Genomic DNA, 16284 nt, shown 5'->3' on the forward strand with positions numbered 1-16284 from the left:
TGCCTTTCAGCATCTTCCTATATCGCTGCTGCCCGATATAGGAGTTTCCCATAGTCTGGGAAACATTCCATGGGGGATTTGAACTGGCAACCTCTGGCTTGCTAGTCAAGTCATTTCCACACTGTGCCATTAGGTGGGCAGGCTTGTGGTAGCAAGCATGACTTGTCCCCTTTGCTAAGCAGGGTCCCCCCTGGTTGCATATGAAAGGGAGACTAGATGTGTGAGCACAGTAAGAGATTCCCCTTATCTGGGAATCTGGGAAGAGTATCTAGGTTCCAAGTTCCCTCCCTGGCAGCATCTCCAAGATAGGGCAGAGAGAGACGCCTGCCTGCAGCCTTGGAGAAACTGCTGCCAGTCAGTGTACAGACAATGCTGAGATTGATGGACCAAGGGTCTGACTCGGTATAAAGCAGCTTCCTATGTCCCTATGTAAAAAGGCCACCCCCTTCCCTAGTGGAAATTTCCTTCCACCTTGTGGAGAGAAGTTGAACTCCAGGAGGTGGTTTTTTTGGTGCTTAACTTAGACCATCATTGGCTGTTATCTGTCTGACATTCTCTAGCAACAGGCAGGACAGGAGCAAGTTGGAAAAAATAGGGCCATGTTTGTCCGTGGGGAGGAGAGCTGGTCTTGTGGTAGCAAGCATGAATAGTCTCCAATGTTAAGCAGGGTCTGCCTTGGTTTGCATTTGGATGGGAGCCTACATTTCAGCATTGTAAGATCTTCCCCTTAGGGGATGGGGCCGCTCTGGGAATAGAAGTTCCCTCCCTGGCAGCTTATCCAAGATAGGGCTGAGAGAGATTCCTGCCTGCAACCTTGGAGAAGCCGCTGCCAGTCAGTGTAGACAATACTGAGCTGGATGGACCAATCACCTGACTCAGTATATGGCAGCTTCCAATGTTCCTAAACTTGAGAGCACAGCAGATGCAGTGCTCAGTATCTCAGTAGGAATCCCAGGGTCTGGCTCTGGATAGAAAGCACCACATGATAGCTCACAAAGAGCATACTTCTCCAGCCACATCACACGCTCTTAGTGAGTAGTCTTAGGAACATAGGAAGCTGCCATATACCAAGTCAGACCATTGGTCTATCTAGCTCAGTATTGTCCTCACAGACTGGCAGCGGCTTCTCCAAGGTTGCAGGCAGGAATCTCTTTCAGCCCTATCTTGGAGATGCTGCCAGGGAAGGAACTTGGAGCCTAGATGCTCTTCCCAGAATGGCTCCATCCCTTGAGGGGAATCTCTGACAGTGTTCACACTTCTAGTCTCCCATTCACATGCAACCAGGGTGGACCCTGCTTAGCTAATGGGACAAGTCATGCTTGCTACCACAGCACCAGCTCTCCTTTCCCATCTCATACTGCACGGGAGATGGAAATGGGAAACTCCTCCTGTGTTCTACCAAAGACATGTCTCTGTGGTTGCCAGGAGTCAACACCGACTCGATGGCACAGCTTGCTATTTAGTTACCGGAGGCAGTACAGATAACAGAGTGAATCCCCCAGTCCTGGTATCTGACCGGATCTCCTGAACTTCTGACCCTCTTAAGCATGCGCGCTCGCCCTGGTCAACGAACAGCTAGCTTAGCATCTGCAGAATTAATTGCACCCTCTCTGGTTTGCATTGCAGACGACAGAGAGTCTTAAGACAGCTAATGGCAGAGATTGTGAACAGACTCAGCGCGTTCCCCCAAAGGATAAGACAGAGCTTTTTAATAGATTGCAGAAAACAAGGGAGATGTCTTTTGATGCGTGTGCAGCCTGCTTGCGGCTGCAGCTGGCTATCTGAGGAGGAAGGAATCCACCGAAAGGCAAGCCCACCAGGTGATCAGGAGGCAGAGCAATGTCTGGGGAGCACCTGGTCGACAAGAAGCCCTGTTGCTGTGGGGTCCTCCATCGCAGACGTCCTCTCTGATCAGTCCTGATGGCGGAGTGCAATGGGACAAGGCATCCTGAGCAAAGGGACCGAGCACTGATCTGTTGTGTACCATAGGGATGGCACAGTGCAGACCCTCGATCAGCCCTTGGTAGGTCAGGATCCAGGTGGCGAACCACAGCATGCCACAGTCGCACTGCCAGGGGTTGTGCGACAAGAAGACGGATCTCAGCTTGGGCAGCTCTGTGAGCAGGCGGCTGGAGAGCTGGGTAAGGTTGTTCCGGTTCAAGTGCAGGAAGCTCAGCTCCTTGAGGTGGGAGAAAGCCGAGCCCGTGATGGACAGGATCTGGTTGTTGTTCAGGTACAGCTTTGTCAAGCTGTGAAGGCTGCTCAAGGAGCAGTTGATCTGGGTGAGCCGGTTGGCCTCGAGGTGTACCGTCTTGAGCTGGCTTAATCCGCTGAAAAGCTGATTAGGCAAATCGGAGAGACGGTTGTGCCCTAAATCCAACACGCCCAGCTTGTCCAGTTGGAGGAAGGCATCCTGCTGGATGGTCCAGATGCGATTCTTCCGGAGGTTCAGATCCTGCAAGGTGGTCATGGCCTTCAAGGAATCTTTGCCAATCGCCTCGATGTTGTTTCTCTCCAGGGAGAGCTTCGTGAGGCTGGTCAAGCTCCGGAAAGCTTGCGGGATGTAGCGCAGTTTGTTGGAAGTCAGGTCGAGGACCTCCAGAGAGAGCAGGTGGGAGAAGACCAAGGGGTGGATCTCGAAGAGGTTGCAGTGGGATAAGTCCAAGCTGATGAGGTTCCGCAGGCCCTGGAAGGTGTGGGCGTGCAGGTAGGTCAGCCGGGAGTTCCTGTTGAGATACAGAACCCGCAGGCTGCAGAGCGACTTGAAGGCACCTGGGTAGAGGAACGTCAGGTTGTTGTGGTCCAGCCAGAGGCTGTTGAGGAACGTCAGGTTGTTGAAAGCATCGGCTGTCAGGAGACGCAGGAAGTTGTTGGACAGGCTCAGCGAGACCGTCGAGGCTTCGATTTCTCTGGGGAGACTCCGGAGCCCAGCCCTATTACAATATGTGATGGCTTCAGAAGAACATTTGCACCGGGCTGGGCAGACGGAAGAGTTGATGCCCAGCCCTAACCTCAGTGGACTGGGAAAGAAGGCAAGGAGAAGCAGGAAGATCATGTCCCAGCACAGGCCAGAGAGCACGGACGGTGCTGTTCAGCCCTTTCCGAAGAGGATGGCAGGCAGAGCCGGTGAGAAAGATGGGGCTTCCTGCAGAAGCCGCATGAGCCCAAGTGAGGTTAAGCCTTTCGCGTCCCTGCAGGGATCAAGTGCTTAGTCAAATGAGAGGCAGCGATGCTCCTCTTGTGTTGAACCCAGCATGGCTGGAGGCTGGTGCAACTCGGGGGCCACAGGGGAAAGGGAGGGCCTCACAACTGCAAAAGCAAGGGAAGAGCGAGGGTTGCCCTCCACTCGTGTGGGAGGATGGGACAAAGAGAAAGCGAGCTCTGTTAAGGCTGTTGTATAGGGCCCGGATGCATTTGGAATTGGTAAAATGCTTCCCCACTCAGCACAATGGGGAGAACGAGGGAGGGAGAGGGCCTTTTTGGTGGTTGCAAACAAATCAGAAAAAAAATTGTTTCGTGCACATCTCTAGTATACAAGCTTTGTGCCCACCAGCTTGCTTATTGTCTATACAATAAGCTTGGTGGTACTGAAGCTCATAGGAGCATGATGAGCATCATGTGCTGAAAGGAACGGCGTGGATTTGAGGCCTGACTGCAGCAGCAGGATAACAGCCGTGCGACTAGCATGCGTCGTCTTGAGTGTGTTGTGTCCTGGCTGGCTGCAGCCAACCCTGCGGTGTGCCGGTGCCTCTTTTGTGCTCACACAAGGAAGAGAGTCAAGCTCCAAGTGCTGCAGTGGGGCTCGGAGCTCTGCTTCCAGCGATCTCATAAATCCCTGGAATTTTGGCAAAGGGACAGCACCCCTGGGGGAAGGATGACTGAGTTTCTGGCAAATGAGGCCCTGTGCTAAGAAATCTCCCTGTTTAGCTGAAGACGCCGACTTGGCTTGACTTCCCTTGCAGTTGAGTGACCTGAACATCATTTCTGCCCAGATTGTAATCGGAGGTGCACCTAGGTAATTTTGGAGCCTGGACCTAAAAGCCTTTAGAGGCACACCCCCCCCTGCAAATTAAGCATCATCATGTTCAGCCGGGCAGACACACCACCCGGGACAGACTAAAGAGGATTTGGGGGGGGTCCCAGGGACTATGGAGGCCCTGGACTTTGGCCCAGACATCCAGGGGTAAGAGCACCTCTGGAGCCTGGACCTAAAGGCCTTCAGAGCCCCCCACCGCCCCCCACTGCAAGTTAAGCATCATCCCCCTACACACACACACACCATGGCACACGCAGTATTTTTGACACGTGGTTTCTTGAGGGCACAAACAGCAACTGAACTCACAAGAAAGTAAGACTACAAAACAGAGAGATTGAGGCAAATATACATTAGCAGGGACATTTCAACACGCAACTGAATATATTCCCACCCCACATATTTCTCTCCCTGCTCTATTTCTAAAGCAGAGGTCACACTCTGCTGCCTGGTGCAGCACGGGCCAGCGGTGTGGTACAGTGACCACAACACCCGGGACAGATCAAAGAGGATTTGGGGGGTGGCACAGGTTGTGGAGGCCCTGGACGTCTGCCCGGAAGTCGAGGGGTAAGGGCGCCTCTGATTGTAATCGGTCCAGGGGGGATCTCTTCTCTGCAGTGGAATTCTCTTGCTTTTCAGCCCCATCTCATTAATTGCATCCTGTCTCTTCAGTTAACATTACGTACATTCCTTTCTCCTCGGCTAGGTCAAGAGGCCCTCACTTCTGGCTGGTTTTATTCCTCCTGCTTCTCTGTATCTGCCACTTTTCTCTACGGCCCACTCCTCCACCCTACTCCCTGTGCTTTAAGCTGAAGGACGGCTTCTTGCAGAACACACAGAATTAGAACGAGTGGGATGTTGTACAGAGCCTAGATTGAGAAATTATACACTTTATTTTGATTTGGAATCCAAGATTTATTTATTTTTTTAAAGTACTCCTGAGCTGAAAAACCTCTCGACTTGCCAAGTCCTCAGTGTGGGATCCAGATGCAGGAATTTTTAAAAAGACAATCTGGTTGCAGCAAGCTACAGATGAAGTTGCACATTCATGAACTGGGAAGAAGACTATCAAATCTGCATATCACTTCTGCCTACTCAGTCCCTCATTAGGTGTTGTGAAGTCTTTTTTTTGCTGGTAGTTAAATTTAATTTGGTGGTATTTATTATTATCGTCATCTTTATTATACTATTATCTATCTATCTATCTATCTATCTATCTATACACTTTTCTAAGGCGTACATGTGGCTAATCCCATGCGCGGCAGCTCTCGCAGGATTTCCTGACAGGGCAGAACGGAGCACAGCAGGGGGAGCTTTTCTCTGAGCCAGCCTGCTGAGGGAGGGAGGGAGGGAGGTTGTTGTTGTTGTTATTATTATTATTATTATTATTATTATTATTATTATTAAATTCAATTTCTATACTGCCCTTCCAAAAATGGCTCAGGGTGGTTTACACAGAGAGATAATAAATAAATAAATAAGATGGCTCCCTGTCCCCAAAGGGCTCACATTCTAAAAAAAGAGGTCTTTTAAAGAGGTCTTTGTGGAAAGAACTGTTTGGAAGTCCATATATGCACCAACTTATCATCGCCAACTTATCAACTTACAAGATAAAAATCGAAGAGTACATAAGTTCATGAAATCATGAACTGATCAGCATTCTTTCTTTATCCCTTTGAAAACATTAACAGAAAAATGGAAGCAGCTGACTCCAGATCGTAAGATCCCATCCATTGAAAGAAGGAAATACCATTTTGGCTTTGGACATTCAGTTCCACAACATTTTGAGCTACAGAAAGTGTAAGGAGGGTGGGAGCAGTGTGTGCCCAATGGGTTGAAAGCATTTCATGTGGGCACCCTCGGAAAGGAAACTTGCGAAGAACCTTTGCTTATGCTGAACATTAAACAGCCTGCGCTTGGCTCTTAGTCTGGGGAATAAACATTCGCTGCTGCTCCTTCAACGGGTCGGATCAGTTTTCAGGTCAGGATGCTCTACGGTTATCAACATCCCACTGGACGGACGCAAGGCAAAGGGATTCTGCAGTAGAAATTGGGAGTCTGAGATGTCTTTACCACTTTCAGCTTAAACTACGGTGTAAGTTACAACTTAGATTGCTTCTCCTCTTCTTATTGATTTAACCATGGGTAGCCAAACTGGATGGGATGTGATTTTCTTTCCTAGAAAGAGAAGCATTGTTAGCCAGTGAAAATAGGTTCCACGCAGGAACATATAGCAGTCATTGCTGGCAGGGGCGGATTAAGGCAGCCAAAGATTTGCTGCCCCAGGGACAAGAGTAAGGGGGCTTGGTGGGGAGGGAAACTTAATTCTGTTTCTTTACTTTTAAGAATGCCACTGTGTAGCAGCAGAGGCTCCACCCTCCTCTTAAACCATCACAGGAGGTGAGGTTGAGGACTGGAGGATGGCGGCGAAAGAGCTCCACACTCAAGCCCGGCTTGCTCGCAAATGACACAGAGCGGGCGATTTTGGACCTCTGCATGGAAGCGCATGTGTGCAGGGCCCCAGAATTGCCTGCCCTGTGTCATTTGCGAGTAAGCCGGGCTTGAGTGAGGACCTCTTTCGTCGCCGTCCTCCAGTGCCCAACTTCACCTCCTGTGATGGTTTAGGAGATGGGAGGAGCCTCTGCCACTACACAGCGGTATTTTTAAAGGTTGCGGAGGGGAGATTAGGTTTCCCCCCAAGATGCCGCTCCCCAAGATTTGCCGCCATAGGCAGCTGCCTATACTGCCTATGTGGCAATCCGCCATTGGTTGCTTGTGTGATTTTCATGATCCAGATACCTGGATAATGCTAAGTTGATCATTGATGGCTGTTAATGTTTTTGTTAGTCCCCAATACAGGACTGTTGGCAACTGAGCCTACAGCCCACCGGAACCACAGAGTACTCTGGTAGGGAGGGAGGAGGGAAAGGAGATGGAGCTCATTAATAATTTTCGTTGTTACTGAAAATAGCTGGTTTGATCTGAGCCATAGGTTCTTCCCATGGTGAGAGCTGGTCTTGTGGTAGCAAGCATGACTTAACCCCTTAGTTAAGCAGGATCCACCCTGGTTGCATATGAATGGGAGACAAGAAGTGTGAGCACTGTGAGATATTCCCCTCAGGGGATGGAGCTGCTCTGGGAAGCACAGAAGGTTCCAAGTTCCCTCCCTGGCAGCATCTCCAAGATAGGGCTGAGAGAGATTCCTGCCTGCAACCTTGGAGAAGCCGCTGCCAGTCTGTGAAGACAATCCTGAGCTAGCTAGACCAATGGTCTGACTCAGTATATGGCAGCTTCCTATGTTCCCATTAGCTGAAAATAAGGGACAAATGGCACCCGGTAAAGGACAGGCAATTTGGGGCTGAAATAAGGGATGCTGCAGCGAATAAGGGACTGTTGGTAACCCTAGGATGAGCTGAGCTTTCTCCTTGCTTGTGAAGCTCTCTACAGGTACCAGCAAGCAGAGAGACGGGCTTGGGGGTGGGGTGGGGGCTCCAAAGCCATTCAGGAGCAACCAATATTACCTCGGTGCGCCCCTGCTCCTTGTTATCCAATTGTTGCTCTAATATCATTTATCATGGCTTTGCCTTGTTAGATATTGCATATATTTTGCACGATAGAGTTATTGGACTAGAGTTTGGTGGATGGATCTCTCTCTCTCTCTCTCTCTCTCTCTCTCCCTCTCTCTCTCTCTCCTGAACTACAACTCCCATCATCCCTAGCTACAATATATTGTGGCTGTGGATAATGGGAGTTGTAGTTCAATAACATTCATTACTATTAATAAACATTTATAAACATTTATAATGAATAAAGATTGATCACTCACTATCATTCAAGCTGGAGCCACTTTGGCCCAAAACCTCCAATGTGAGAGCCATTTCCTACCGTTTTACATCCCCCCCCCCGCGGGCTGTGAAACTGTGGGAGAGCACAGCTAGACTCTGGCAGGGTGCCTGATGCATGGCTCGGACATTCTGTTCTGAAGAACCCTTTTTCTCTCCCAAGAGTCTCCCTCCCAGTCTGTGCGGTGCCTGCCTTGCACAGCCTCCTGCAGGGCCAGATCTCGGGTTTTTGGCACCCAAGGCAAGGTCTGACTTTGCACTGCGCCCTGCCCCCAGCAGAAGCATGTGGAGTCCTGGCTTTGCCTTGAGCTGCTCATTTGCATCCAGTGACCAGCCTGTATTGTATGTATTTGTTTATTTCGGCCAAAGGCCAGCATAAATACAAGAAAAAGAAACAACAACAACAGTAAAATACATAAAATACATAAAACATTAATACCTTCAGACTGATTTCATTCAAATAAAACCGGTTAATCTGAAGTGCACAACCCGGCATCTCGTGCCTCAAGCACTCTAAACCGAATCTTGCTTGCTATGAAATTTTTTTTTGCTACCCTCCTGTAAACGTACTCTGACTTAGCAGTAAGCAGAAAAAGGACCTTGTCCCCATCAGAAGGGCAATTAGAATGGTAATGAATTAGTAGTGGGGAGAGAAGCTTACCCCTTAATTCAGTATAAAATCTACACTTCAGCATCAGATGTTCCGTGGTGACGAGACTGCAGCAAACTGGAACCTAACGTGACAGCTGGAAGGGTGAAGTGTCTAAAGGCCACCTCCAGCCTCAGGGGCAGGATGCCTCTGAGTCCCAGTTCCAGTGGAGTAACAGCAGGAGAGGGGGGTGCCCTCAACTCCTGCCTGTGGGCTCCCCAGAGGCATCTGGTGGGCCACTGTGGGAAACAGGATGCTGGTCTAGATGGGCCTCCTTGGGCCTGATCCAGCAGGGCTGTTCTTCTGTTCTAGCCTTATGTCTCCCCCTGATGTGCTTGTTTTTTAAAAGCTGGGAGGAACGAGATTTAAAAATGCTAGGCAGGGAGGGAGGCAGGAGGAGCAGCCCGTCTGAGGGAGCTGGCATGGGTGCCAAAAGAAGCAGCTCGAGTTGCTCCTCTCTCTCTCCCACCTCGCCGGCCCAAGAGCCATGCTGCCTGCAGGCTGGCCATTCGTCAGGTGGAGCTGTGTGTTTCTACCTGACGAATGGCCATGCTGCAGGCAGGGTGGGAGAGAGAGGAGCAACTCCAGCGGCCTCTACCTGGTGAGTGACCGGCCTGCAGGCAGGGTGGGTGAGTGAAGAGCAACTCCAGCGGCCTCTACCTGATGGGTGACCGGCCTGCAGGCAGGGTGGGTGAGTGAAGAGCAACCTGAGCTGCCTCTACCTGATGAAGAGACAGCCTGCAGGCTGTGTGGGGGAGAGAGGAGCAACCTGAGAGTTGCCTCTACCTGACAAATGGCAGCCTGTAGGCAGCATGGGAGAGAGAGAGAGAGGCAACCGGAGCTGCCTCGTCTGTCAGCCCCTGACTCCTTAGTATGAGCGGCTCCTTGTGTGTCCTGAGCATGGAAGGGTTAACGCCCCTCCCTTGCTTAGACCCACTGCTTCTCATTGGCTGGGGAGGGAGATGTAGACATCTCACAGCCCTAGCCTGCAGCCCATTTGAGAGCTGGGAACATGTCTATTGGGCAGAGTGCAGGCTGCTCTCTCAATGTGAGTTTCTCATGAGGCACTGCACACATTCCTATGCCCAAGGACCGGGGGATCCCCAAACAGATTTATCTCCCCCCAACCCCCCCGAAGTAGGCACAATCTCCTGACCAGAGTTTCTGTTTCAGTCTTGGAGTGTCGAGGACCTCTCCCACTTCTGAGATTTGACCTCCTGGGATGACCACGCTGGATGCAGCTGGGGTTGTGGCCGGACAAGGTAAAGGATGTCTTTTGTTTTGCTCCGAAACATTTCCTTTTCCTTAAATGCCCGTCTCTGTCTGTGAGCTCTTATTATATGCTGGGAACAGAATAAACCGCGTTGCATGACAGATGTTCACAGTCAGCAGTATGTCTAGAAACATCTGGAAAGCATCTGGGATGGAAAGATTTCCCTGCAGTCCCCCTCAACAATTGATTCTCTTTCTGATTCTTTTTAAATATCTGTGCATTAACTGTGACTGAGACCAACTAATGGTGCAGTGGGAAATGACATGACTAGCAAGCCAGAGGTTGCTGGTTCAAATCCACGCTGGTATGTTTCTCCCAGACTATGGGAAACTCCTGTATCGGGCAGCAGCGATATGGGAAAATGCTGAAAAGCATCATCTCAGACTGTGTGGGAGGAGGCAATGGTCAACCCCTCCTGTGGTAGAACACCATAGACAACCACAGAGCTCTGTGGTCGCCAGGAGTCGACACCGACTCTCCGGCACACTTTACCTTTATTAACTGTGACTGCAGCAGGCAGAAAAGAGTGTGTGTCTGAAAAGTGGGGAGAAGCACTTTTCGTATTAAAGTGTAGCCTAGCAAGTTCAATACCTGCCCATAATTTGCTCACAAAATATATTGATCATTTATTTGCAACAAAAATAGACTTTATTTACTTACTTAACATACTTAACATACTTAATATATTTATATACCGCCCAAAACCTATGTTTATTGAACCTTCATTCTGAATAAAACCCAGCTGATCCTGAAGTGGGTGCATAAAGAGAGAGAGTGCAGGTGGAATTAGGTTTTGGGGCAGGATTTGGACTAAATTAGTCATGACTGGGCCCATTCTCACAATCAAAATCAGGTAGGAGAGGTGCCCAGGCAGAGCGGTCTATGGGAGGAGAGTGGGTCTTCTTGTAGCAAGCATGAATTGTCCTCATTGCTAAGCAGGGTCCACCCTGGTTTGCATTTGAATGGGAGACTAAATGTGAATACTGTAAGACCACTCTGGGAAGAGCACCTGCACGCTTGCATGCAGAAGGTTCCAAGTTCCCTCCCTGGCATCGCCAAGATAGGGCTAAGAGAGACTCCTGCCTGCAACCTTGGAAAAGCCGCTGCCAGTCTGTGTAGACAATACTGAGCTAGATGGACCCATGGTCTGACTTGGTAGAAGGCAGCTTCCCTATGTTGCTATATCTTTGCAAACACACAACCACCCAGCCTGACACCAGGCTGCCTGGCTGCTTAAGTATAGCATGCTGCCTTATACCGAGTCAGGCTCTTGGTCCATTTAGCTCAGTATTGTCTGCACTGACTTGCAGCAGCTCTCCAAAGTTTCAGTCTCACCTGTCAATAAATTCATTTCGCAAGCTCATGATTTCCATATTTTCTCTTCCAAAACAATTTAGCAGTTGGACAAAATTGATGTGAAAACTTCTATGCCCAGGAATTTCCTGTGACCCACACCTGCCCACCAGCCACCAACATGCAGGCAGAGAACGACTCCTTCAGCATCACCACGGAATGGACGTTGCAGGGTCTTGACCCGTCTCTGACCAACATGTCCACCAGCGAGTCCTGTTCCAACATCTTCTCCAGTTACCAGTTTGTCCTCATCCCAGTGCTCTACTGCATTATCTTCACCCTGGGGCTGGTGGGGAACAGCCTCGTGATCATGGTTCTGTGCCGACAGAGGAGCCCAAAGAACGTGGCCCGGGTGTACCTCCTCAACTTAGCCCTGGCAGACTTGCTGGCCTTGACCACCATCCCGTTCTGGGCTGCTTACTACGCCTATGGATACAACTGGCTTTTCGGCTCCACCATGTGCAAGATCTCCAGCTCCATCCTGTGCCTGACCATGTTTGCGAGCATCTTCCTTATCACGTGCATGAGCGTGAACCGCTACCAGGCAATCGTCCACCCCTTCCAGACCCAGCGAGGGACGCTGCACCGGGCGTTCAGGACAGCCCTGCTTGTTTGGGGCCTGGCGGCTGTGGCTTCCCTTCCTACCTTCTACTTCCGCGATATTGGATACATCCCCAACTTGGGCGTGACCGCCTGTGTCATGGCCTTCCCGTCCAACAATTACTCCAAATGGTCGGCTGGCATTGCCCTAATGAAAAACACTCTTGGTTTTCTGATCCCTGTGACCATCATTCTCACGTGCTACATCTGGATCGGGGTGCACTTGACCAAGGCACGGGTTTTGGGGAGAAACAAGCAGAAACGGGACCGGGTGCTGAAGCTGGTGGCATCCGTGGTCGTGGCCTTCTTGATATGTTGGCTCCCCTTCCACATCTTGACCTTCCTGGATGCTCTGGCCTGGATGAAGGTGATCAGTAACTGCCGGCTCACGTCCCTGATTGACACAGCCCTGCCCTTTGGGATCTCCATGGGGTTCGCCAACAGCTGCATCAACCCCCTCTTGTACTATTTCATCGGAAGTCAGTTCCAAGACAAGATCCAGCATTTGTTCAAGCTGAGACTCTCCAAGTTCAAGAGCACCAGGCAGAGCTTCTGCTCGACCAAGAGCAGTTCCCTCAAAGACACTGAGACCCGGATGGATGCAGAAGAAGGAGACACTGAAAGGCCGCAGACCCACCCTCTGTGAGTTTCTTGAGCGGCATCTGGAAACTGTCAAGTGAGAACCCGCTCTTGTATTCTTTCCTGGCCTTTCTTCTGCACGTCTTCTAGAATACACACTGTCCAATTAAGACTGTGCTTCCCATTTCCCTGGGAGTTTTTCACACCCAGCTTTTAGTTCGCATTTCCTCTGGAATGGAGGTGTGTGTTCACATATCGGCCAAATTTACTCAAAGTCCTAGTGTGCTATTGGGTAGCACTTCACACACAGTTTGGGTTTTTCATTGCATGTTAGAGAGTGTCGCCTGATTTAAATTCAGGGTTAAAAAAAACACACCACTCTGTGTTGGCTTTTGGGGGCAACTTTGAATGAAAGCAGTAAAGCCTCACAGTAAACCCGTAGTCAAGCCTGCTGTCTGAAAATGCCCCTTTCTACCCCTTCAGAGAGAACTGTCCTACATGAATTCTCTTTTTAATCATGGGTGTGATTTAGCACCAATAAACGTCGGAACAATGTGGCAGACTCCATGCTTTTTCATGCCAAAAGTAGTCAGCCTGTTTTTAACGCTAACCAGGGGAAAGGTTGGGCTACAGAAAACACGAGTTAAAGTTTTAATAGAACAGTTTCCACACAGTGTATACAGGTCCTGCTTTCAGTGTGCTAAAAGTCTCTGCTAAACTCTGCTAAAAAGAATTCTGTGGATTAAGACAGCATCTCTATGGAATAGGTTGCAGCCATAAAGGAGCAAGACAATTCTGTTCTTTTTATAATATCCAGTGTTGCTCATCCATGCAATGAACTTCCAAATGGGAGTCTCTATATCAGGTGTTTTTGTGGGGTTTGGGTGTGTGTGTTTTTTAAAGGGGTTGATCCATCCATGCATGTATCTAAATGACTCCAGCCTGGGGTATCTTAGACCTTTTTCTTCTCCATGGCTGGATCTTCCTTGGAGACCCTTCTTTTGCATCCCTCCACCTTTTGAAGGTGGGGCAACTGATCAGGAAGGAGAGAGTCTTCTCATTTGGAGGGATGTGCACGAACCGGCTCAGCGGTCCTTTTCTGGACCGCCGAACTGGTCTGAAGGTCTGGCATTTGGCCAGTTTGGCAGTGGGGGGGGTTACCTTTAAGGAGCAGGGAGGGTGCCCTTACCCCACCCCACCCAGGCCATGTTTTCCCCACTGTTGCTCTTGCCAAAATCGCTGGCGTGGGGCAGCAGCATACCTCCTTGCCACCCTGGTGAGCGGCAAACTGGAAGTGCCTGCACACCGAACGCTGGACCGTGCACATCCCTACTCAGTTGTGGCACCTTTCCCCAGGGTCTCTCACCGGCTATCACATTTGATGTCTTTTTGGTGCCAGTTGAAGACTTTTTAAAAATTCACCCGGCCATTGAAATGCAGAGTTTTTGTGAATTGTTTTTGTCTGGCTTAGATTAGGATTCTTCCACTGCACCTGTTTCAAGTGGTTTCCAGATGTTTTAACACCCCACTATTGTCTCCATTGAAAAGTACATTTGAGATTATATTAAACCTCTCCCTCCACCCCTGCTGTCTGATCTGTGTTTGCTCCAGGGCCAATCTAGGTGGATCTAGGCAGTTGCCTAGGGCACCGATTCTTAGGGGGCATGGGGTGGGTCAGGGGCGTAACTATCATAGGGCAAGGGGAGACAGTTGTCTGGGGGCCCACTGCCTTGGGGGCCCCCCCTGAGGCAAGTCTCATGACTGACTCCCCCAGCCGCCCACCCCCTTGGGCTTCCTTCCGTTGCATTCATCCTCCGAAACTGATGTGGGTGTGAAGACCTGGAGCTACCAGAACAGCAGGTCTTTCTCTAGGACCATTGAATGACTTGCATCGTCCACAGTTTACAAAACCTTTCCAAAAATAATTTAGGATGATGTTCTGTTGTGGCACATAGGATATATATATATATATAAATTTTACGATGCTTTTTGTTACCACTATTCAGTCTCATTTGCTTGCTACCACCAGACCAGCTCTCCTCTCCGAGTCGGCAAAGCTGCTTGTTTATCCATTGTGTGTGTCACCAGTAAACATTGCAAGGGACAAAATGTTCCCCCCCCCAAACCCACGGCAAGAGCCACAACATTTCTTGGCTCCACATGAACAGCCCCTCAGCTTTGCCGTGATTTATTGCATGAGGCAATGGAGTCTTGCCACATATGTATGGCCAGCTGGATGTCTTCTTCCTCCAGCACTTCCTCCGCCCTCCGGAGCCTGAAAACAACACTGCCCAAATTCTCCCTTTCTGGGAGGTTGGCCGAAGCATGCCCCCCCCCCAGAAGCTCTGCCTTTGACTGCGATCCAGCATATGGCTAGGTGTGCTTCCATACCTCCAACATGTCAGCCCTGGAATCTGGGATGCTCTTGACACTGAGCCTGAAAGTTAAGGGCGGGCCCCACCAAAAAAGGGAGGGGATCAGGTCCCTCTTTGAGGGGCCAAGCCAGCTTATAGGGCTTTTAAAATACAATTTGCTCCACTTATAAGATCATGGGAAGCTGTCTTATGCTGAGTCAGACCATTGGTCCATCTAGCTCAGTATTGTCTACCCACACTGGCAGCGGCTTCTCCAAGGTTGCAGGCAGGAGTCTCTCTCAGCCCTATCTTGGAGAAGCCAAGGAGGGAACCTGGAACCTTCTCTATGCAATCATGCAGATGCTCCTCCCAGAGCGGCCCCATCCCCTAATGGGAATTATCTTACAGTGCTCACATTAGTCTCCCATTCAAATACAAATCAGGGTGGACCCTGCTTAGCAAAGGGGACAATTCATGCTTGCTGCCACCAGACCAGCAGACCAGGGATGCAAATTTCTAAACCTGAATTCCTAAAAGAGTGATGAATATTCCAACCATGTCTTTCTTCCACACAATAGGGAGATGAGGAAGACACAACAGCCTCAATAGGGAGAGGCCATCTCTCTCCTCAGGAAGACATCACAAACTGCCTTAGGCAATATTCAATGGAAGAGATGGGGCATGCCTAGCTTGGCTGCTTCTGGGGGGGGGGGCGGGTCAGCAGCAGAGCCAGATTGCCGGTGGTCCGTGTGCAGCCGCGGTGGTGGCCCCGCTCACCCCGACTCCCCCGCATCTGGCATCAGACACGGGGGGGGGGGCGTGGTCTGGCTCCCGAACGGAGCAGCTCCATTCGGAAGTTTCCGTCTGGCTAGCACTGCATTCGCAGTGAGGCCAGGAGCGGCTCTTCCAGGGAGGAGGCTGCCACGTGAACTCAGCAGCCATTTAACTCCAAACGAAGGCCACGCAACCCCTGCTCAGAAGCTAACCCCCCACCCTGCATCCGATGTTAGATGTTGGGGGCCTGTCAGGGCTGCGAGGTGCGGCCCCTGATTGGCGGCAGCCCGGGTTCTTTGAACCCATCTGCCCAATGGTGGCTCCGCCTTGGGCAGGGTGGAGGGGGTCAGCCCAGAGGTCATTTTGGGTCAGGGCAGCAAAGTATTTCGAGCGTGGTCCTGGTCCAGCAAGGATACCCCCTGGCCCCAGGCCTGCTTGCCATGTGTCTATGAGTCGAGGAAGGATCCCTTCATAGCCACACACAGCCCATGCCCCCTCCATTTCGACACTTTGGGCATCATCCTGACTGGTGGTCCTGCTCATAGCTCCCCTCTCTTCCATTCAAGAGGGGCATTATCTCCCTTTCCTTCTGCTGCCTTTTGGGCCCCCAAGAATCTGCTTTGGAGATTTTCCCCAAACCTCAGGGACATGCTTTCATGAGGCTGCAGAGGAAAGGGTCTTTTTGGACTAAAATCGCTCCATGTGCAAGCTGAACATCTTCTGCTCACGCGCGAGAATGTTGCAGTCCATTGCTGATGGCTGAATTGTCCCTCAGCCTTTGGAGAGGCCTCAATTTGGAGCGACTCCCAACTCGATGCCTCAGTGTC

The 16284-nt window shown here is 50.5% G+C and overlaps 2 protein-coding genes across 4 annotated transcripts; one reads left to right on the forward strand and one right to left on the reverse strand.

Moving 5' to 3' along the window:
- Nucleotides 1-1777: 1777 nt before the first annotated feature.
- Nucleotides 1778-3055, reverse strand: LOC128335602 (nyctalopin-like). The gene has a single exon (XM_053274164.1). It carries the CDS (start codon nt 3053-3055, stop codon nt 1778-1780), a length of 1278 nt encoding a protein of 425 aa, XP_053130139.1.
- Nucleotides 3056-5496: 2441 nt separating this feature from the next.
- On the forward strand, nt 5497-13910 carry AGTR2 (angiotensin II receptor type 2). Of its 3 annotated transcripts, none has more exons than XM_053273334.1 (3): nt 5497-6128; nt 9698-9786; nt 11195-13910. In XM_053273334.1, the coding sequence occupies exon 3, from the start codon at nt 11272-11274 to the stop codon at nt 12394-12396; it is 1125 nt and encodes a 374-aa protein (XP_053129309.1). In that variant the 5' UTR covers nt 5497-6128; nt 9698-9786; nt 11195-11271; the 3' UTR covers nt 12397-13910. The 3 variants fall into 3 exon arrangements, with proteins under 3 accessions (XP_053129309.1, XP_053129311.1, XP_053129310.1); XM_053273336.1 differs by lacking the exon at nt 5497-6128 and adding an exon at nt 9532-9572; XM_053273335.1 differs by lacking the exon at nt 5497-6128 and having other exon boundaries at nt 9535-9786.
- The last annotated feature ends 2374 nt before the right edge of the window (nt 13911-16284 follow it).

This window comes from Hemicordylus capensis, chromosome 11, assembly GCF_027244095.1.
Source record: "Hemicordylus capensis ecotype Gifberg chromosome 11, rHemCap1.1.pri, whole genome shotgun sequence".
Taxonomy (NCBI): Eukaryota; Metazoa; Chordata; class Lepidosauria; order Squamata; family Cordylidae; genus Hemicordylus; species Hemicordylus capensis.